This window comes from Lithobates pipiens, unplaced genomic scaffold (assembly GCF_037356315.1).
Source record: "Lithobates pipiens isolate NorthernLeopardFrog02 unplaced genomic scaffold, aLitPip1_a1.2 Scaffold_13, whole genome shotgun sequence".
NCBI classification, from domain to species: domain Eukaryota; kingdom Metazoa; phylum Chordata; class Amphibia; order Anura; family Ranidae; genus Lithobates; species Lithobates pipiens.
Window position 1 is genome coordinate 102970466 of NW_027507718.1, and position 23964 is coordinate 102994429.

Here is a 23964-nt window from a genome sequence, read left to right on the forward strand (position 1 = left end):
AACATTACCAAACCAAAACTTGGGGGGGGGGGTCCTGAAATGGGGGATCCTGAAATTTTATTGGGCAAGATATATGTATTGGTAAATTTGGGATAAAGAGCAACTTCAGTAATTTCTTCATCTTTCCATCTATTAAATCGTCTGCCCTTTGTTGTTTTAACTTTGGATAGTAAAACTTTTTTTTTCTGCCAGTAAATATCTTATACAGCCCACTTCCTCTTTCTTGTCTGGTAAAAAGCCTAGGTTTATGATATCATGTACGGCTCTCTCTCTCACTGTGAAAGTTTGCCAGGGAGGGAGGGGGCTGAATCATAGGAGGGCCAATGAGAGCTGCAGAACTGGAGGTGTGCCTCTGTGTGTCTGCGTAAATCCAGGAAATAAACAGGCAGCAGCTTCAGCTGCCCACAGTTAAAGAGGAAGTAAAGCCTGTCCAAAAAAAAACCACCTTGCAGTACAAAGGCATAATGAGCTAGTATACATAGCATAATAGCTCATTATGAATTACTTACCTGAGATCGAAGCCCCCAAATCAACCCTCGTTCACATCTTCCGTTGCCACCATGCTACCCAGAGTAACTTCCAGGTATCGCTGCTCTGGCACTGTGACTGGCCAGAGCAGCAATGACGTCACTCCGGCGCATGCGCATGATTGCCTTCACTAATGGCGTGCTCAGTGCGCCTGCACTATTGTCTACAGCGCGCATGCGCCATAGACATCGGTGCCCAATTTTAGGAAAATATCTCCTAAACCGTTTAGGTTAAGGAGATATTTCTTGCACCTACAGGTAAGCCTTAATCTAGGCTTACCTGTAGGTTAAAGTGATCTGTAAGGGTTTACAACCGCTTTAAAATGATTACAGCCAGACTCAGTGGAGGGAGATTTCTGCAGCATATTTGGCAAGTACAGAATCAAAGTATATATAAAATAATGTGCAAAGTGTTTGGAGGGAAGCTTCAGTATGACAAAGATGTTTCATTACAAACCATGTGAGAAGACTGCAGTTCCCCTTTAATAGGCGGAGAAGCATTTTGTTTTCTCAAATTTGACCCAGGGCTGTGAGTAAACTATATAATCTGGGCGTTTTATAGCTACTATCTTACCAGCTGTTTGACTATTTTACAAATGAGGCTAAAAAGATACAAGCAATGGGCAGCAACTATCTAAATGTCAGACATAAGAACTGTCAATACTAATAGCGATGAACCAAGTTCAAATCTATAACAAAAAAGAACAGTGAAAGAATGATTGCTTTCATGCATGAATTCTCAGTGTAGACACTTGTTGAAAGCAAATGAATGTGTTTATAAACCTAACACAACAGAAAGCCTGCAGTTCTTGGGTCTCGGTTCCTGCATATAATTTACCTTTTGAAGAAATGTATTGATATTTCTTATGCTGTGTACACACGACCGGACTTTCCAGCAGACTAGGTCCGATGGGATCAGTCCATCGGACAATCCAATCGTGAGTGGGCTAATCCGATTGTTTTTCGTTATAAAAATCCAATGGACCTAGAAATAGAACATGTTTCAAGTCTGTCCGAGGAATTAAATTCCTATCGGGAAAACCGTTCATCTGTATGCTGGTCTGACGGACCAAATTCAACGCAAGGTAAGCTATTGGCTACTGGATATTAAACTTCCTTTTCTAGTCTCGTCATCACATTCAAAACAAACGGCCTTTTGTCCGTTCGTGTGTGGGCAAGTCTGTTTGGTCGGAAGTCCGTCGGAACTCCGCTGAAAAGTCCGTTGGGAAGACCGTCGGACCTAGTCTGCCAGAAAGTCCGGTCGTAGGTACGCGGCATAACAGAAACATGGAAGTTGCCATCTAGGAATGAGGAATTTGATTTTGTCTAAATAGATTTTGCTGTGAAATTAACAATTTTGCTGTTAGCAGATATTGCCAAAACAGAAATTCTCAATTTTGCTCATTGAGATGCTTATGCTAATTTTGATTAGAAAGATCAATTTTTTGTTGTTTAATAAAATGTTCTGCTCAGTTGAAGAGCCTCCCGTCCCAAAGCACCCCCCTGGCCTGGCATGGTTCATGGACGGGGGTGCTGTCTCGTACCCCCCCTTTCCTGACCTGCCAGCTGCAATCTCGGATAAGGGTCTGGTATGGATTTTAGGGGGGGAGGCCATATAGTTTTTTTTTTTTTTAATGTTGGTGTGGGGTTCCTCTTAAAATCCATACGAGACCCTCAACGCCATTTTTTTTAACATTTTTGGATTCCCGGCAATTGTCCAAATAAAGCCAGCTTACAGGGATATCATTTTAAATGTTTTTTTTTCCTGTATAAATGTCAGTTTTGCTGCAGCAGGTTCTATACAAGGTACAGATGCACCACTTTACATGCAGACTAAGGGGACGCCCCAGGCATCATTAAAATCACTGCTCCTGTAAAAACAATCTTTTTAAAAAAAAATATTGCATTGATACATGTCCCCAAGGGCAGTTCCCGGTCCCCCATACCCTTTTTATGGCCAATAACTTGCATATAATCCTTCAAAATGGGGACTTTTGATTCTTCAAATTTGGGTCCCAAAGAATTCAATGGGGTTCGTGATTCGGGTCCGAACTTTTGCCATGTTTGAGAGTTCTGCCGTGAACCGAACTGGGGGGGGGGTTTGGCCCAACTCTATTTATTATACGTGGCATAGACTACTAAGGACAGCAGAGGAGACTGACTGCTCATTGTACACAGGGGTGCAGAGTATGGTGCTTCATCATGTATGGATTGGAGGATGTGGCTGGGGACAGAAATCAGAGAACAGTGCTGCCATAGATTTGGATCTTGGAGGGATCTGAGCTATGCTGCTTGGGAAAGGGATCAAACAAGATTGGACAGTATTGGCCCATATACAGACAGCAATAAATACTTGACAGAATGTCTTAGCCCTTGTACACATGGTCGGACATTCCGACAACAAAATCCGTCGGATTTTGTCCGACGGATTTTGTCCGAAACTTGTGTTGCATACACACGGTCGGACAAAGTTGTCGGAAAATCCGATCGTACGTAACGCGATGACGCTATTTCGTTACGATGGGACTACGTTCAGGCTAGTAGCCAATAGCTTTGGTCTAGGAATTTGATCTGAGCATGCGTGGCACTTTGTCCGATCGGAATTCTCTACACACAATCGGACAAAGTCTGATCGGATAATGTTGTCAGAAAGTTTTATAGCCCAGCTCTAAAACTTTGTCCGTTGGATATTCCGACGGAAACAGTCCGATGGAGCCCACACACATTTGGATTATCCGACAACACAGTCCGATCGTACGTAACGCGATGACGCTATTTCGTTACGATGGGACTACGTTCAGGCTAGTAGCCAATAGCTTTGGTCTAGGAATTTGATCTGAGCATGCGTGGCACTTTGTCCGATCGGAATTCTCTACACACAATCGGACAAAGTCTGATCGGATAATGTTGTCGGAAAGTTTTATAGCCCAGCTCTAAAACTTTGTCCGTTGGATATTCCGACGGAAACAGTCCGATGGAGCCCACACACATTTGGATTATCCGACAACACAGTCCGATCGGACATTTTCCGTCGGAATGTCCGACCGTGTGTACAAGGGCTTATTCTACTCCCTTGTTAAAACGGTTGTCTGGAGTTGGACTTTAAGAATTTTGAAGCTGAAAGGGCAGCTAATACAAAAAAGTCCAAATTCCCACCCTGTATACTTGTTTCAGGTAACTGAATCACTAGCTAGCCAAGCCAGGATGCAAATAATGGACTGGAATCTGTACCTTTAAAAAGAAGTCAGCAACGGAGATTCCAATACTTCTTTTCTCTTAAAGCACTGTTTAAAATAATTATCTTTTAATAATGTAACATTTCTGTATACAATCACAGAAAAATCATGATGTGCTTAGATGTAGTGATGAATACTTACTCAATATACTTGAATGATATCTTTTGTGGCTGTCCACAAGTGTGAATACGCTCTTGTATATGTAAGGCAGCCAGGCGTAGAGCAACACTGCATTTCATCTCCATCGCAAACCTTTCCTGAAGCACGTCACTGCAGCTCTTCAGAGACAGAACAGTATGAGACCAAATCATACAAAATAACTCTTTAAATCACAGCTTAAAACCAAAAATGTCAGACTTTTTTTAAACCTGAAAGGTTTTGCCTAAGAACAAGTACTGCTGGATGCCTCCTGTTACTTATGTTAGCCAGAAAATCCTCCTGAGTAGGGATGAGCTGAACACCCCCCAATTTGGTTCGCATCAGAACCTTCGAACGGACCTAAAATTTGTACAAACTTTAGAACCCTATTAAAGTCTATGAGACTCGAACGTTCAAAATCAAATGTGCTAATTTTAAAGGCTAATATGCAAGATATGCAACAGACAACACCGGCAATAAGGGGTATCTTCAGGTGTATACTGTGCTGGAGGCACACAACACCCACTAACTCCTGCAGATGCCTGTATTAGAGAACACCAGCAATGAAGGTTAGATACAGGTGTATACTGTGCTGGAGGCACACAACACCCACTAACTCCTGCAGATGCCTGTATTAGAGAACATCAGCAATAAAGGGTAGATACAGGTGTATATTGTGCTGGATGCACACAACACCCACTAACTCCTGAAGATGCCTTTATTATAGAACACCAGCAATAAAGGGTATATACAGGTGCATACTGTGCTGGAGGCACACAACACCCACTAACTCCTGCAGATGCCTTAATTAGAGAAAAACAGCAATAAAGGGTAGATACAGGTGTATGCTGTGCTGGGGCAACAAAACACTACTTTAACTTTAAGATGCTTGAGAAAAGAACACACTGTCCCTGCCTATCTAGCTCTTTCCCTGCACGCCGGAACACACTACACAAGGCCGCCGCGCTGGCAGCCTTATATTGTGTGGGGCGTGTACTAAACCCCCTGAGCTATAATTGGCCACAGGCATCCTGCCTGTGGGCAATTATGGCTCTCCTCGCTGCCGGCGCTGTGATTGGCCAAGCATGCGGGGTCACCGTGCATGCTTGGCCAATCATGAGCCAGCAATGCACTGCGATGGTGCATTGTGGACCGTTCGTGCCACACGAATTTGGTGCGAACGGTCCACAAAGTTCTGAATTAGTCGAACAAAGGAACGGCCGATGTTCGAGCCGAACATGCGTTCGAGTCGAACACCGAGCTCATCCCTACTCATGAGTGTACCACTCTGAAACTAGTTTTAATACGTAACTAAGGATTTTATTTCCAGTCCAATGGAAAAACCTTTATTGACCATTTTATTGACTTGTTAAAAAAAATTAAGCCATTTCCAATACAGCACATAGAGGAGGGTTTTCAGGGTAATTGTGGTAATAGAAGACATTCTGTAGTGTCTGCTCGTAAAGTAGAAATATAGGCAAAGCTTTTTTATTTTTTAGTTTGGATAGAGCAAGGGAGGGTTATAATTCTTGTGGTTTTTTTTGCCATCTGTGTCCTATTGGGGAGACTTCCCTTCACTTCCTGTCCCCTAGCCAAGCAGTAAATGAGAGGAAATCCCTGCAAATTAAGGGAATCCCTTGGGGATCCCCAGGTCACCAGAATTAGTGTTCCCATCAGAAGATTTCCCCTCTATTACTTTTCTGGGGACAACCCAAAATTTGTGATTTTGTTTAACTTTCACATTCAATTATAATGGTAAACAGGATAAGTAGAGAGGGGAAATCTCCCCAATGGGACACAGACAGCAATAATGCCTGAGAGGTGTTCTAATCCATCTCCACTCTATCCAAAAGTAAAAAAAAAAGTTTTGCCTTTAGTTATACTTTAAGGTGGCCATACACATATACACATTACAATCTGGTTGTGCAGTCTCTGAAAAATCTCCTATTCCAAAGCAGTGTGTAATATTAGGGTCCACCCAATCAGTCTATTCTTTTTGGAACCAATCAGGCAGACCCATACACTACATAAGTGGTGGTAGATCTAAATGAGATGATAAAGTCAGACTGTAACTTGTGTAACCAACTTTGGACTGTACTTTTATTTATAAGGACCCCATCATACCTGGCCATTCTGTTGTGGTGTGTTAACGAATATTGAAAAAAAAAAAAAAAAAACTGCACCTGCATTTTATTTTATTGCAATGCTCCACAAGTACCATGTTGTAATGTACTGTTGGCACCTAGTGTGTTTGTGCATTGAATTACCATTCTAAATAAATGGCATTGAATCACATGTTGTAGAGACATTTGGTTACGCACACTGCAGTAATGTGCAGTAAGATGCTAGTTTTACCACTCTTTACTACAATCCATAAAGTGGTTGTAAACCCTTACAAACCACTTTGACCTACAGGTAAGCCTAGATTAAGGCTTACCTGTAGGTCCAAGAAATATCTCCTAAACCTATACAGTTTAGGAGATATTTGCCCGAACACAGGCACCGCTGTCTACGGCGCATGCGCCGTAGACAGCGGCGCGCAGGCGCACTGAGCGCGGCATTTCCAAGAACGGAGCTGCCGCGCGTGTCGGCTCCCCTGCGCATGCGCGGGAGTGACGTCATCGCGGCTCCGCCGAATGACAGCGGCGGAGCTGCGAGACCCCACCGAAAAAGATGGATGCGCTGGACTACAGGGGACAGCGGTGACTTCGCTGGCTCCTGTGTCAGGTAAGTGACACATAATGGGCCACTATGCGATGCATAGTAGTCCATTATGCTTTGCCTTTGCAGGGAATGAAAGAGGAAGTAAACCCATCAGGGTTTACTTCCTCTTAAGTGTAAAGCCAATCTGAAAATGTAAAAATTTGGCAGGTTCACCATATAGCTGGTCAGTGCCATGCAAATTGCAGTCTCATTGTACAATCTCATTTAGCCAGTTCACACTGTGAATCACGCATAATTCACACAGAAGCCGCACCACACTCCTCTTCAATTCATATACAATTCAGTCGTACATGCACCAATTTTGGAACCAGATTGCAACCTGAGCCCCTTCTCTCTCGAGCAATGTCCACAATCCCTTCAGCCATCTAGGACACTCCTCCTGATTGGTAGAGACAGAGCAGCAGCACCATTGGCTCCCACGGCTGTCAATCAAAGTCAGTCAGCCAATCAGGGGAGAGAGGGGTCGGGGCTCCGTGTTTGAATGGATACATGGAGCTCTGACACGGCTTGGGTGCCCCCCCTGTAGCAAGCTTGCTGGCTGAGGGGCACTCAAAGGAGGGAGAGGCTAGGGGCAGTGAAAAGGGACCCGAGAAGAGGAGGATCCAGGCTACTCTGTGCAAAACCAACTGCACAGAAGAGGTAAGTATAACATGCTTGTTATTTAAAAAAAAAAAAAAAAAACAAGCCTTTACAATCACTTTAACCACTTTCAGACCGGACCATTTTGCTGGCTTAAGACCAGACTACTTTTTAGGAATCGGCACTGCGTCGCTTTAACTGAGAATTGCGCGGTCGTGCGACGTGGCTCCCAAACAAAATTGATGTCCTTTTTTCCCACAAATAGAGCTTTCTTTTGGTGGTATTTGATCACCCCTGCGGTTTTTATTTTTTGCGCTATAAACAAAAATAGAGCGACAATTTTGAAATAAACGCATTATTTTTTACTTTTCATATAATAAATATTCCCCAAAAATATATAAAAAACACTTTTTTTCCTCAGTTTAGGCCGATACGTATTCTTCTACATATTTTTGGTAAAAAAAAAACGCAATAAGCGATTATTGATTGGTTTGCGCAAAAGTTATAGCGTTTACAAAATAGGGGATAGTTTTTTGGCATTTTTATTAATAATTTTTTTTTTTACTAGTAATGGTGGCGATCAGCGATTTTTATTGTGACTGCGACATTATGGCGGACACATCAGACATTTTTGACACATTTTTGGGACCATTGTCATTTATACAGCAATCAACCCCTTCCCTGCCAGTGTCATTTACACAGTAATCAGTGCGATGTGTCTGCTGCAATGTCACAGTCACAATAAAAATTGCAGATCGCCACCATTACTAAAAAAAAAATAATAATAATAATAAAAATGCCATAAATCTATCCCCTATTTTGTAGACGGTATAACTTTTGCACAAACCAATCAATCTACGCTTATTGCGATTTTTTTTTTACCAAAAATATGTAGAATACATATTGGCCTAAACTGAGGAAAACATTTGTTTTGTGTTTTCTTTTTTTCGGGGATATTTATTATAGCAAAAATTAAAAAATATTTGTTTTTTTTTCCCAAAATTTTCACAGTTTTTTGTTTATAGCACAAAAAATAAAAACCCAAGAGGTGATCAAATACCACCAAAAGAAAGCTCTATTTGTGGCAAAAAAAGATCTCAATTTTGTTTTGGTGTAACGTCGTACGACCGTACAATTATCAGTTAAAACAAAGCAGTGCCGAATCGCAAAAAGTGCTCTGGTCAGGAAGGGGGTAAATTCTTCTGGGGCTGAAGTCGTTAAAGTGATTGTATACCTTTGTGTGTTTTTTTTTTTTTTAAATAACAAACATATCATACTTACCTCAACTGTGCAGTTCTTTTGCACAGTGTAGCCCCAAACATCGTCTTCTGGGTTCCCCCGGCGGCTCCCGTGGCTCCTCCTTGCGCCATAACCCCCTATGAGAAGCGCTCTCCCGGTCGGTTACCTTGCGGGCGCACTCCCGAGTCCAGCATTTGTGTTCATAGACACAGAATGCCGGACTCAGCCCCGCCCCCGGTGCCTGCATCATTGGATTTGATTGACAGCAGCGGGAGCCAATGGCTGCGCTGCTATCAATCTATCCAATCAAGAGCCGAGAACCCTGGGCAGAGAGGAAGAGCGCGTCTCCGCCGTGGGAATTACAGGGCTCAGGTGAGTAAAACAGGGGGTTAGGGGGTTGGTCACTGTCAGAAGTTTTTTTCACCTTAATAGGATGCATAGATTTACGACCCCTTTAAAAGTATATTGTTTTTGTTTGGAATGGTTTCCCTTGAAATTCAAAATAATAATCTGCATGTTCGTATTTTATAAAATAGCAAATGTTTACCTGTAAGTAAAGGTATTCAAAGGCAACTGGATCCTCCTGCAGAAGCTCAAAGGGATCTTTGGGTACAAAACAAACTCTGAAAAGACACCTGTAGTCGTGGGACTCTCTCTTCTGTACTACCTGCAATGCAAAAATATGCCTGCAGTAGTCTGCAATAGGACACAGTCTTATAAACCAATATTTTAATATTTACAAATAGCATCTAATCACAAAATATGAAAAATACAGTACAGTATACTAATGAACATTTTCTTTTTTAATACACACAGATATTATCATTATTATAATTATTGCCAGCAGGTGGCACTATTTTAAAGGAAAAAACTGTACAACTACAGAATAGGGATGAGCTTCGTGTTCGAGTCGAACGTACGTTCGACTCGAACATTGGCTGTTCGTGCGTTCGGCGAATTCCGAACGTTTTGGCCGTTCGCGTCAAAATTCGAGTGACGCGCGCGCGGACCACAATGCACTGCGTTGGCGCAGTGCATTGCTGCCCGATGATTGGCCAAGCATGCACTGTGACCCCGCATGCTTGGCCAATCGCAGCGCCGGCAGCGAGGAGAGCCATGATTGGCCACAGGCATCCTGCCTGTGGCCAATCATAGCTCAGGCTGTGTAGTGCACGCCCCACACTATATAAGGCCGCCTTTAAGGCGGCCTCCTGTAGTGTGTTACTTTGCATCTGAAGCAATGGGTGTTCTGTGTACCTTCAACACAGTACACACCAATCGTTTTTGGCTGATTTCCTATCTTGCTGCTGTGTAGTGGTTGTTGTCTGTGCCCTGACTGCAGTATACACCACTATATTCACCTCACCTATATAGCTAGTGATCTAGCTTTAACCACTTAACAACTGCCCATTGCCGATTAACGGCTTCAGGGCGGTTGTTTAACTCAGAGAGGCCGTTAATTAACGGCCTCCCAGAATTCTGCTCTCGCGTGCCCCGAGGTGTGCGCACTCGAGAGCATCCGTGACCGCCGGGTCCATAGGACCCGGCGCATCACGGTAAACGGCCGCTCATAGCGGCCGTTTACCACGTGATTGCTCCGTCAAATGATGTCATGTTATGTTATGACGCCTGTTCCTCCCTCCCCTTTCTGTACCGATCGGTACAGCGGAGGGGAAAGAGATCGGTGTCAGCAGCGATGTGGGCTGCATCTGCAGTGCCCACATCGCTGCTCACCGAATTTAACCCCTCAATTCCCTGCCAATACTCTGCAATACCAGTGCATACTCTGCAGTACCCTGCCATTACTCTGCAGTACCCCGCCATTACTCTGCAGTGCAGTACCCCGCCATTACTCTGCAGTGCAGTACCCTGCCATTACTCTGCAGTACCCCCCATTACTCTGCAGTAACCCCCATTACTCTGCAGTAACCCCCAATACTCTGCAGTACCCGCCATTACTCTGCAGTACCCCCAATACTCTGCAGTACCCTGCTATTACTCTGTAGTACCCCGCCAATACCCCGCCAATACTCTGTAATACCCTGCCATAAATTGCCATACCCAGCCATACTCAGAGATACCCAGCCATACTCGGTGATACCCTGAAATACCCAGCCATAGACGCCCCCCACCCCTCACCGCCCTCCGGTGCTTCTACCAACTCGCCAGTACGATCAAAGCCAGAATCTTTTTTTTATTTTTTATTTCAGGCTTCCCAGCCTAGAGGTGAGATGTGGGGTCATATTGACCCCCCAGATTTCACTGTAAAGAGGACCTGTCACCCCATATTCCTATTACAAGGGATGTTTACATTTCTTGTAATAGGAATAAAAGTGATCAAAAATATATTTTTGGGAAAAAAAATGTCAAACTAAAATAAATAAAGTAAAATGAACAATAAAAAAATAAAATAAAAATTAAAGCGCCCATGTCCCCATGTGCTCGCATGTGCCACACATGTGAGGTATCGCCGAGAATGTTAGAGCGAGAGCAATAATTCTAGTCCTAGACCTCCTCTGCAACTCAAAACATGTAACCAGTAAAAAAATATTTAAAGCGTCGCCTATGGGGATTTTTTAAGTAGCGACGTTTGGCGCCATTCCACGGGCATGTGCAATTTTGAAGAGTGACATGTTTGATATCTATTTACTCAGCATAACTTCATCTTTCACTTTATGCAAACATTGGGCTAACAAGTGGTTAATAATAGAGCTTGCAGTCAGTAGTGTTAGGAGATAGTGCGTGCTGTCTGCGTGCTCTGTACTCAGTACATACCGCTATAATATAGGGCAGGCCCCTACTTTCAAACATCCAACTTACAAACATCTCCTACTTGCAAACGCAAGGAGACAGCAGCAAGTGAGATGAAAAAAGATGGACGACAAAACAAATTATACAGGGGTGATAACCCTTCCCTATGTTTTCCAAAAAGCTTAAAGATAGTTTTTTTGACTGGAGCTACACTTTAAAAATGTACCGGTTGAAAATGACAAACAGATTCAACTTAACACAACAAACCTACACAGTCCCTGTCTTGTTTGCACCGCCTGTATACTGCTGTTCTGAGTATATAGGGCCTGGGGGCCACACGCATTTCCTTTTTTTAATATGGGTACGGGGTTCCCCTTAATATGCGTACAAGACCCAAATAGGCTGGTAATGGGCAGGGAGGGCTACCCATGCCATGTTTCTCAATGATTTTCAACCATATTGCAGGAACCAGATATAACATTAAAACCGCAAGCAGTTTTAAATGGTGTTATTGCCGTTTAATGTCATTTTGTGCAGGGACTGTTCTAAACACGGGAAACACGTGGCACTTCACAGGCATACTACAGACACCCCGCAGGCACCATATTTAAAGGAATATTTCACTTTTTTTTTTCACTTTAATCGTCATTAAAATCAGTGCTCCCGCCAAAACGGTAGTTTTTAAAACTTTTTTTTGCAGTGACCCATGTCCCCTAAGGCAGGAGGCAGGTCGCCAAACCCTTTTTAGGACACTATCTTGCATATTAGCTGTTAAAATTAGCACTTTCCAATTCGAACGTTCGAGTCCCATAGACTTCAATGGGGTTCTAACGTTCGTACCGAACGTGGGGGTCGTTCGCAAGTTCTGGTGCGAACCGAACCGGGGGGTGTTCGGCTCATCCCTACTACAGAACAATGATATGAAACTAGAGGCACAGGGAAAACTCGATATGCTGGAATACAACCCTTATTTTTATGTATTTTATGTAGCCATGCCCCTGTAGGGTTGCTGAATGTAGTGGTTTACCTGTCCCCTGCCAGCCAGACATCCATCTCTCAGTCATTCAGAGACATAGAACAGTCCACAGCTTTGTTTTTTGTTTTTTTATTTGATTGGATTAAACTTGGATGGGAAATGGGGAATCATGGGATATTCTGTGAAAACTTGCTTGGGACTTCTATATACACTCCAGTATATATACACTTCAACCTTCTCTCCAGCACAAACACTTGCTGCATACTGTTCCTCCTCCAGCCCTACACTTGCTGCAGACTGTTCCTCCTCCAGCCCTACACTTGCTGCAGACTGTTACTCCTCCAAACTAGCTAGCACCGCATGGGTAGGCCTGACATTACTTCAGCCAGGCTTCAATGAATTGCCTTTTGTGGGCAGGGACCTCCGGCCCCTGTGATGTAGGTGCTAGCTATCCTCCATTTAGCTACCACTCCAAGATAGCTCTCTTCAGGCCCTGCCAGCCAGCCTGGCTGCAAAGAACTCTTCCCAACACTTTCCTGCAATGAACTCTTTCCACTGCCCTTCCCACAGTCCTCTCTCCTCGTTCTGCCCCCCATCTCAAACTGCAATCTCCCAGTTCTCTCAGGCATGCCTCCCAGTCCTCCCGACTTTGCTCACTCACTAGCCCTCCTGGCTGCGACCAGTAGTCCTCCCTGGAGACTCTTAGAAGTGTTCTCTCCCACTGTCCTTTACTTGCTCTCTCATGTGCCTCTCCTTCCAGAATCTTGTCACTCTTTCTGGATGCACCCGAGTCCCAGCCCAGGGTCACCCCCCCTCCCCAGACTGGGGAGCTCCCCGTGGTCTCTGACAGCCTCCACACTCTCTGACTCCAGCTCCTCCACCCGACAACTCCTCCCAAGATGGGCTGACCCCAGGTGTTTAAGGAGGCCGGCCCCCTGCCGATCCAAGTTGGGGATTAGTCACGGCTCCCTAAAACACCCCAGGCAGCACCACCTCCCTTTCCTAGCACTTTCTAGAAGGAAGAGGGAGGTGACAGTGAAGTGATGCGACCTGTGGGTCACCAGCTGATACCCTGAGCCACTCCCAGCCCAGAATGAAAACAAACAGGCCTAGCAACCAGCTAGGCCTGCCTAAATTTACCTACTCTGCCAACAAAAAATCCCCACTCTAACACCTACCTAACTAGAGGGTGCTACACTTAATAAATATGGAAAATTGTGGAGAAAAATGGAAAATGTGGTAACATTATATGTTATTGTGTAGAGAAACATGAAAGATTTCATTACCCACCTGTCCTAGTTGTCTGGCTATGATGCTGATGTGTAATGGATTAAATAATTTCTGAGTCACTGACCTGGATCAAGCACACAGAGCGGAGCCTCATCTCTCAATCATTATTGACTAATTTGACTTATTATGCTGCTAGCATTAGAGAATAGAAAGGAAGGTAAATCATATTTAGTTGTCATAAACTTTTTTTTTTTACATTTCTTCAGTTACTTTTTGGTTTCCAAGCCTAGGCAAATGATGTCATATAAGCCAGGAGTTTTCAGGAGTGGAGGAGGGGTTTTCACAGCTAAGCTCACACTCCTGCCTGCATGCCAGAGCTATGGGCAGATGGATTCCAGGAAGTAAATGCTACATGAATCATCTGCCCTTATTAAAGATGGCCACAGTCAGAAATGCTAGGAAGGGTGTTTTTCAAAATGACTCAACAAAATAAAGCATGGAGACATGAATGGATGGGTGAGTTTGCTTTGAATATTAAAAATGAATTAAACAGCGTTTTTGGTTTGTGCTACCCAGATGCAGTGTTGACAAATAGTGTTCGTGTATTTTCTTACTGCAAAATGATAATTGCTGCACAGGAATTTTCCAGCTCTTGGGCAACAATCAAGTATCACGACACTAATGCCGCATACACAGGGTCAGAATTTTGGTTGGAAAAAGCTCTGATGGTTTTTCCGATGGGATTCCGCTCAAGCTGTCTGCATACACATGGTCACACAAAAGTTCTCTGAACTTTCCACCGTCAAGAACGTGGTGACATACAACACTACGACAAGCCGAGAGAATGAGGTTCAATGCTTCCGAGCATGCGTCAAATTATTTCCGCGCATGCGTAGGAATTTTGTGCGTCGGAATTTGTACAGATGATTGGAATTTCCGATCGGAACTTTTTCTGACCGAAAAATTGACAACATGCTCTCAATCTTTTGCTGGCCGAAATTCCGCCAGCAAAAGTCCAATGGAGCATTAACATGATCGCATTTTTCAACCAAAAGCTCTCATCTGACTTTTTCTGGCGTAATTTCCGATCATGTGTACGGGGCATAAGTGTGATCATCACTGAAGCAGGTTAACTGAGCAGTAAACCTTCACACACAGCAGTCCTCATAATGTGTTTAACTCACACTGTTCACACCATTTACTGTTGTAATTCTGACCTTAAGCTTGGGTTCACATTGCTGCGGGCTAGAAATCGTGTGAGTTCAGCTGCACTCGCAAGATTTCTAACCTAGCAATGCAGTCTGACTTCAGCGGTGATTTGAGAGACATCTGCACGGGTTCCTGCACAGATATCTACAAATCGCACTGCGAAGTCGGCAAAAGTAGTAAAGGAACTAATTTCGGGAACCGGTGCAGCGCAGCACCGATTCGGACGATGCCACGGCCAGCAACAGTCAAATGGCATGCCAAATTGTACCAATGGGAACCTAGGCTTAAGGAAATTGCCTGCATCACTTGCTGCCATGCCCAGGCAGGAATGTTTACACTATGAATCCATCCAAAATTAAATATTTCATATGCAGCTCCAGGCAACATCAGAACACTCCACAATCACCTCTTCGGTGCTGGCTTGGCTCATCTCCGCCGAAACAATCAATTTTACCAGCAACAGGAACACTGCACACTGAGATGCAAAATAATATTCTTCCCTCATTAAAATAGCCAGCAGGAATGATGTGTCCTGCTAGCTATTTTAATAAAGGACACATTTAATTTTGCATCTCAGTGTTTTCTGTTGCTGTTAAGAATGAGATTTAAAGTATAATTAAAGGTAAGACTTTTTTTTTTTTCTTTTTGGATAGAGTGGATATAGATTAGAACACCTTTCAGCTTTTTTTTGCTGTCTGTGCCCTTGTTGGGGAGATCCCCCCTCTCTATTTGTCTTGTCTACCATTATCATTAAAAGTAAAAGAAAATCCCAAATTTTGGGTTGTCCCCAGAAAAGTAACAGAGGGGAGATCTTCATATGGGGACTCCCATATCTTGCTGGATTACTTGCCAATTCCTGTTTGGCTTTGGGACAGAAGAGAAGGGAAATTACCCCAATGGGACACAGATGGCAAAGAAACTAAAATTACAGGAGTTATTATCCTTCTTTACTATATGCAAAATGAAAAAAAAAGTTAAAAGTTTTGCCTTGTGTAGCAGATGCCCTACTCTGTCCCCTGCAACCTCTCCAAGCTGACCGTCGCGGGTACATAGGCTTTTCACAGAGGAGAGCTGCCTGTCAGTTTCTGCGGGGGATGCCACTCCCCCCACCCTCTCCTCTCACACACACAGGCATCAGTCTGCTCTGCTTTCTCCCTTGTGACCCCATTGGTTGGGAGACAGAGCCAATGAGAGGCAACAGCAGCAGAGGATCATGGGTCATGAAGTCCCAGCAAAGACTAACCTAACTGACTCTTAAATTGGCGGGACTACAAATCCTAGAGGGGTTGTAAAAAGCAGAGGGCTGGCTAATGACTCCATTTTGGAAGGCTGGGGAGTTCTCCACAAGGCTGAGAGAAAGACAGATGTGACCTGAGGGGCTGCTGTTACCCACGGAGGTGATCCATCCTGCCACAGCTCCAGAGGTCGGTGTGCTGATCCTGCCACAGTTCCAGGTGTCAGACGGTGACGGACATCCCATCTGAGAGGGATCCCGGCACATCTCCAGGCGTTCCTGAGGGTGTGGGTCAATCCGGTTACAAGGTGGCCAGTCAGGCCTTTCAGGGAACCTATCGCTTGATCCTTTGGTCGCAGGACGGGTGAACGTGATATTTTGAAGTCTGCATTTGGTTTTTGATTTACACCATTTAAGACCACAGTTTGCCATTCTTTACTATTGTTTTACCAGATCACTGTTCATTTGATTGTGGAAGGTCTCCCAGTAAACAAACTTTATGTTCACTACATTTGTGTCTGTTTGCAAGTACACTGTTTGCCAGGTGTGCCAGAGAAGCTGAGACAGTTCTTTGAGATTGAGAGGCAGAGTAATGGACTGAACCAGTTTAAAGTGGTTGTAAACCCTTACAAACCACTTTGACCTACAGGTAAGCCTAGATTAAGGCTTACCTGTAGGTCCAAGAAATATCTCCTAAACCTACACGGTTTAGGAGATATTTGCCAAAAGACAGGCACCGATGTCTGCGGCGCATACACAGTAGACAGCGGCGCGCAGGCGCACTGAGCGCCGCTGTTAACAGCAATGTGCCATGAGTTGCGGCTCCCGTGCACATGCGCGGGAGTGACGTCATCACGGCTCTGTCGAATGACAGCGCCGGAGCAGCGAGACCCACCAAGAAGATGGAGGCTCTGTACACAAGGGGACAGCGGTGACTTCGCTGGCTCCTGTGTCAGGTAAGTGACACATAATGGGCTACTATGCGATGCATAGTAATCCATAATGCTTTACCTTTGCAGGGAATCAAAGAGATAGTAAACCCACCAGGGTTTACTTCCTCTTTAAGCAGTTCCTTTGGAGGTATCGCTACACTAATATTTCTACTTTAACACTTCAAAAAGACAAAAGTTTTTTTTATTTCTAATTAAAGTTATCAGAGATTCAGCTTAACCACCTCAATACAGGGTACTTTCATCCCCTTCCTGCCCAGGCAAATATTCAGCTTTCAGAGCTGTCACACGTTGAATTACAATTACAAAGTCATGCAACACTGTACCTAAATAAAATTTCTAAAAAAATTTGAGACAGATGGAGTTTTTATTTTTTGGCATATAAACAGAAAAGGCAGAACAATTTGGAAAAAATTTTTTTTATTTGTTTCTGTTAACTACTTCAGATCCACGCTACAGCCAAATGACAGCTACAACGCGGACCTGCTTTCCCGGGAGTACGTCTATTGACATCCTTCCGTGCCCAAGCGGCCTGCATGCCCCCTGCAGGGCGCTCGCGGCACGCTCTGTGATCAGTGAGTCTATGAGACTCGCTGGATCACAGATCAGAGTAAGGAGTCGATCCCAACCCCTTACCATGTGATCAGCTGTCAGCCAATTGGCTGACAGCTGGTCATGTGATGTCAACAGAGCCGGTAATCGGCTATTTTTTCTCTTCGCACTGACAGTGTGAGGAGAAAAAAAAAATCCGATCACCGGCGGCTGTGAGAGGGACATCAGTCCCGATCACGGCGAGCTGCTGCCAGATCCTCAGTGCCCACCTGTGCCCCCTGCCAGTGCCACCTAGCAATAGGCAACAGTGCCATCTATCAGTTCCCACCAGCACCAACCATCAGTGCCCACAGTGCCACCTATCAGTGCCCACAATCCGTGCCTCAACAGTTCTACACATCAGTGCCACCTATCAGTGCCATCAGTGTCACCTACCAGTGCCCATCAGTGCCCATCAGTGCTACCCATCAGTGCCACCTATCAGTACCCATCAGTGCCATCTATCAGTGGTACCTATCAGTGCCACCCATCCATTCCACCCATCAGGGCCCATCAGTGCCATCTTATCAGTGACCATCAATGCCACCTTATTTGTGCCCATCAGTGCCGCCTTATCTGTCCCATCAGTGCCACCTTATCTGTACCTATCAGTGCCACCTTAACTGTGCCTATCAGTGCCCATCAGTGCAGCCCATCTGTGCCCACCTGTGCAGCCTATCCGTGCCCACCAGAAGAAAAATTACCTGTTTTCAAAATTTTATAACAAACTATTAAACATGATTTTTTTTTTTCAAAATGTTTCCAACTTTTTTTTGTTTGTTTAGCAAAAAATAAAAATCCCAGCTGTGATTAAATACAACCAGAAGAAAGCTCTATTTGTGGGGGAAAAAATGATAAAAATTTAATTTGGGTACAGTGCTGTATGACCGCGCAATTGTCATTAAAAGTGCGTCAGCGCTGAAAGCTGAAAATTGGTCTGGGCAGGAGGGGGGTTTAAGTGCCCAGTAAGCAAGTGGTTAAATTTTTTTGCAAATAAGTAATTTTTCTTCCTCACTGATGGGCACTGATGAGGCTGCACTAATGTGCACTGATGAAGATGCACAAACAAGGCTGCACTGATGGGCAATGATTAGGCTGCAATGATGGACAATGATGAGGCTGCACTGATAAAGCCGCACTGATGGACACTGATGGGGAATGATGAGGCAGCACTGATGGGCACGATAAGCTGCACAGACGGGTATTGATGAGGAGGCACTGATGAGGCTACACTAATGAGCACTGATAAGCTGCACTGATGGGGCTACACTGATTATCAGTGAAAATGCTGTACTCACTTAGCCCTGATTGATTGGCTCTCTTTTCCTCACACGCTGCCTCTGTGTGAGGAAAGGAGAGCTGATAACCATAAAGTCTGTTTATATGTGATCAGCTTTGATTGGACACAGCTGATCATATGGTAAAGTGCCACTGTGATTGGCCCTTTACCCTGATCAATGATCCGCTGTGTCCCATAGACGCTTCCCGATGCACACCCCAGGGGTGCGCATGGAGCGCGTTCTTGGGAGGGTGTCCAGTAACAACCTCCCAGAACTGGAAAGCCGCACTGTAGCTGTATATTGGCTATATCGCGGTGTTAATGTGGGTAAAGCCCACCTCCAGGAATTCCAAAATATTACCATTGCAGTGGGGCCCCCGCTTCGGCAGGTTCCCTTCTTCATTAGGGGCTCTGGGTCATGGTTGCAGGGTGACATTTTTAAGTACAATGTAGGGCCAATAGTCCCACACTGTATATGAGGATGGTGGGGGACCGCTGACTAGCTGGTGTGAAGGAGAGCGCAGAAGTGAGAAGTAACGTACATCCCCTGAAGTACATGAACATTTAACCCATGCAGTTGGAGGGCCAACTGTAAGGGTAGTTTTTTTTGTAGTTCATGAATTTGAGTTTTAACAACATTTAAATATAATTTTAACGATAAGAAAAAAACAATGCAAGAAAATATTTACAAGAAAAAAAATGCAAAACAGAAAAAAAGCAACAGTAAAATAAAAAGTATTAAATGTGAAAAAATACTTAAAGTTCACCTTTGTGAACATGATACACATTTTGCCCCTTTTTAGGGTGAAACATGTAACATTTTCCCACTCCTGCTGCTGCTCAGGGATTCCAGCACCTGGTGTGCGGCAACCCTGCTCACAGGTTTGCTAATCTGACAGAAGTTTGCTGTTTTTAAAATTCAACATCTAAGTAGTCAGACTGAGTTGTAAGCACTGTATTTCACTATATATTAACTTTAATGTTATAAATACGTCTAAAATGCAAAACTCCGGTGTGTGTATTACAACGTGTCCGCTTTACCCCTTCTTAGTGTATCCTTACAGTGGATGAGTGTGGGGTGTAGCAAGATGGCGGTGACGGAACATCACTTCCGTAGCAAACTGCGATGGGTCACCGAATATGTCATTACAGCGGCTCTCGGCTCCTCTCGCAGTCCCGAGCGAAACCGAGAGTAGCAGAGTGTACTCGGCTCGGCTCACAGTCACACCCAGTCCCCGTGTTATGCCCATCATAGGGCGGGACTGGGCGTGGCTGTGAACGGAGCTGAGCTGAGTACACTCGGCTATGTATCTCAGTGGGGCCCCCCCATGGGCTTGAGCCCAGTCGAGCCCAATGTTAAGTCCGGCCCTGACAGTAGGAGTTATGGAATATTCATTCAAGTTGATTATTCAAGATGACATTTCAGCTTTAGTTCAATATAGATCACTAGCCCACAGTCTGACAGATGTATATTACTCACTAGTTTACAACTGTTTATGAGAGGTCTATTGGGAGTCTTTTGCAGTCTTTGTTTAGAACATCTCTGCTTCGCTTCTAGCTTGGACTGTTTCAGTGTGGTTTTATGACACACCTGCTTATTGTTACATAAGTGTTTCTAAAGTTGACTGTGCTTCATAAAATGTGTGATCTTCCATGAATGCCTAGCACTGACATGAAATTTAAATCTAACTGTGTTTATTTCCAGCTTGTGACTTGTGACTTTTTGACGTCCCCATTCGCTCCATGCAGTTCTGGTTTCTTCAGACCTTATTATCATCACAAGGCCCATATGTACGCTGAACCTACTCTGAAGAGATTAGTTGGTTGTGTTTGCCTGTTGGGCACATTCTAAACTTCCTGTGTGGACAAAGGAACAGAACACCTTCAATGAGGGCACAGACCGTAAGACAGTAATAAAAACGAGACAGAACTTTTAACCCACTTTATCCGAAGCTACAAATAAGGTTTTTGCCGGGACTATACCATTAAGCTGAATATAAGGAAGAGAAAAAAAGGGTTCTCTCTTTTTAATAGTCAGTCTTATAGTCTAGCACAAACATTCTTTGATGGAACTAGACTATCATGTCAAAAATGAAATTTCTACAAGACAGGAATAAAATAGCATTTTCTTTGCCATTGTCTGTGATTATTCCAAACGCACCTGTTCGATAAGCTCCTCTTCGTGAAGAAGGTAAAGCTTTGAGATGTTATATTGCTCTTCTAGAGCTAGTGCAAAGTGCTCAATTATATTGATCGACAATTTCTCCTTGAGGGTCATGATCATGTCCTGAAATGAAACACAATTTTAGCACTATATATTGTTAGATATATCTAAAGCAAAAGTTCAGATAAGTACAGTGCCAGATATGTTTGGTGTGTGATTATTACCATTAGAAGCTTGGATAAGAAAATGTATAGATATATTTAAAGTGTATATCAAGGCAAAATAAAAAACTAAAATATGCAGTACATTTCTGAAAAACATGCACATTTCTTATGTGTTATCCTTATAAAGAACCTGAAAGTACAGAAAACTTCCTGTCAATTCACAAGGATTGCAACTAAGTCCTGTTTTGGTCTAACAAGCACAGCAATTTTGTGGACTGAGTAGTGTCAGGCCGCGTACACACGCGCGGACTGTTGGCCCAACCTTGTCCGCTGAACAGTGTTTGGGCGGACAGTCCGCTCGTGTGTGGGCTTTCAGCGGACAGTTTCAGCGGACAGTTGGACGGACAAGGTTTTACGGAAATTCCGAAAAACTGTCCGCTGAAACCTTGTTTCAACGAACAGTCCGCCCGTGTGTAGGCTTGTTCGTCAAACTAAGTTCCGCGCATGCTCAGAAAGGATTTTCAAGCCGAAAGTTATAATGCAGTGTATAGGACGTCGTATTTTGCGTCCCGTCGTACATGCCGTTCACGTCATCGCGCACGGTTTCAGCAAACTGTTCGTTCGTCGTGTGTGGCCATGTCCGTCCATGCTAAGTTTGAGCGGACTGTTCGCTCAAACTGTTGGACGGACAAAGTTGGGCCAACAGTCCGCGCGTGTGTACGCGGCCTCAGCCCTGCCCAGATGTCTTGTGCTAAACTACTCAAACTTTCCCCCTATTTTTTCCCATTCACAGCACAGAGACTAATTATTTTGCAGTCCAGTAATGACCAGCTAATTAGACTCCTTGAGATAATATAGGCAAAGTGCACAGGACACGGGAATTTTTGCAATCATCGACCAGATATAGCAAAAAGGTTTTACTCATATTCATCTATCTAAAAGGAAGAAAATAAGAGGAGCTCATTATTCTGGTTTACATTCACTTTTATATGGAAAATTGCAGTAATTTGAGGTTAAGTAACCAAAGAGAATTTGTATTTCACTGATCTCAATTAAGAGAATTTGATTGACTGCTGTGATCTATCACTCTTTGTATGACATTATAGTTTCTGCCACTGCTTTATTAACTAAGTTTAATCACCTTGCGTATATGCCCATTACTGTTTTTGCGGCATTCTCGCCCAAAAAGCAGCAGCTATTGACTTTTGTATGTAATGCCGTGTACACACGACTGGACTTTTTGACAGCAAAGCTCAGACGGAACGAATTTGGCGGACAATTAGATCGTGTGTGGGCTCCATCGGACCTTTGCTGTCCAAAAATCTGATGGACTTTAGAAATAGAACATGTTTAAAAATTTTCCACCGGAACTCCACTGGACCCAGTTCCTATTGAGAAATACGTTCGTGTGTATGCTAGTCCGACAGACAAAAACCGACTCTAGGGCAGCCATTGGCTACTGGCTATGAACTTCCTTATTCTAGTACAGTCGTACGCCATCACGTTTGAATCCGTCTGACTTTGGTGTGATTATGTGTGGCCAAGCCCGTTCATTCGAAACGCTGCCGAAAGTCCGTTGGAAAGACTGCTCGTGTGTACGCGGCATTAGCTTTGTAATCAAAGAGATTCTGAACAAGGGAGACTCATAAGACTGCTGTCACCAGCAAAATTTTGAGATGGATAACATGCTATATAACTGGTTTAAAATGTATTGCTAGAACAAATAAATACTATGAAGTCAATAAAACTTTTCATTTAATTAAAAATTAATTTATTTACACTAGAAACACTAAGCACATCTGGGTCTATTTAAAATGCGATTAGTCTAATTAATAGCAGTTGTGATTATACATTCCTGGTCTTTTGCTTGTGCAAAATCAGACAAAATACAACAAACATTAAACAATGGGGTTTTTCTACTTTCCATTTAATGGCCAAAAGGCATAATTAACTCCTGTATCGGGCTGGTACCCAACCCTCTCTCTCTTCTTTTCCTTTTTGTTTTTTTTGTTTTTTGTCTCTCCTGTCTTTTTACAGTCTTTTCTTCCTTCCACACACATTTTCAGCATAAAGGAGTAAACATAAAAAAGGTTTTCTCATCTGAGCTTAGATTAATATTACTGGACATTATCACTTACTAAATTCTTGCTCACTAAAACGTTATTCTTTATTTTTCTGGAGCCAGAATAATTGTAAAAAAGTCAGCCAGCTATATTTTCATATTTCAGTATAAGGATGGGTAAGGGTTCACATCAGGGTTGTTGGTCTATGCTAGGCAATCATTCACAGCACAGGCAGAATGACTGAGCCCCTAGCGCTTATGCGGGCTCCATGGGACAGTACAAAGGGCTGCAAACTTTCTGGGTCCCCTCCCCCTCTGTTTCTCGTTTTAGGTTGCTCCAGGTTATGGCAGATGTTTGAGTGGCATGGTAACTGGTCCCGATTGGCTGTATCGGGCGTGACTGAGCTGTAGTTATAAAAGCCGGCTGCTTTCCCGCTCTGTTCACCGCCTGAGGAGACCCCCGCTGAAGACGGAGCCCCATGCTGCTCCCACCCTCCCTCCCTAATATATAGAAAAATTTTGTTTTGCCATGGTGTTTGTTAGTGGGGTTTGTCATTCAGTTCAGTTCTGGATGGACTACATGATATTATTAACCGGTTCCGGACCAGCTGCCACAGATATACTGCCAGCCTCGACCATCGGATTAGATCCAGAACCAATCAATCTCCAGGCCCAGGCCAATGAAATCTGGCCTGGACCTGGTGATCGGTCTTGGTGAATGAGATCCTTCCCCTGTCTGTGTAACTGTAAACACTGACAGGGGAAGTGATGTCATCTCTCCTCTTGTTGGTCTTTTCCATTCCAGACCGAGGAGAGATAACATATAATAGTAAGTGCACCAGCACCACACTGACACCAGGTCACGTAGGCACATATTTCACCCCCCCCCTGATCACGCCCCCCCATTAACC

The 23964-nt window shown here is 43.9% G+C and overlaps 1 protein-coding gene across 2 annotated transcripts in view; it reads right to left on the reverse strand.

The window, feature by feature from the left end:
• Positions 1 to 23964, reverse strand: part of FRMPD1 (FERM and PDZ domain containing 1) — a 278358-nt gene that overhangs the window by 70119 nt on the left and 184275 nt on the right. For both annotated transcript variants that reach the window (XM_077475354.1, XM_077475353.1), the window contains 3 exons: positions 20825 to 20950; positions 8991 to 9110; positions 3905 to 4041 (listed from right to left, as the gene is read on the reverse strand). In XM_077475354.1, the coding sequence (XP_077331480.1) occupies positions 3905 to 4041; positions 8991 to 9110; positions 20825 to 20950 (383 nt within the window). The remainder of the gene's footprint in view (positions 1 to 3904; positions 4042 to 8990; positions 9111 to 20824; positions 20951 to 23964) is intronic.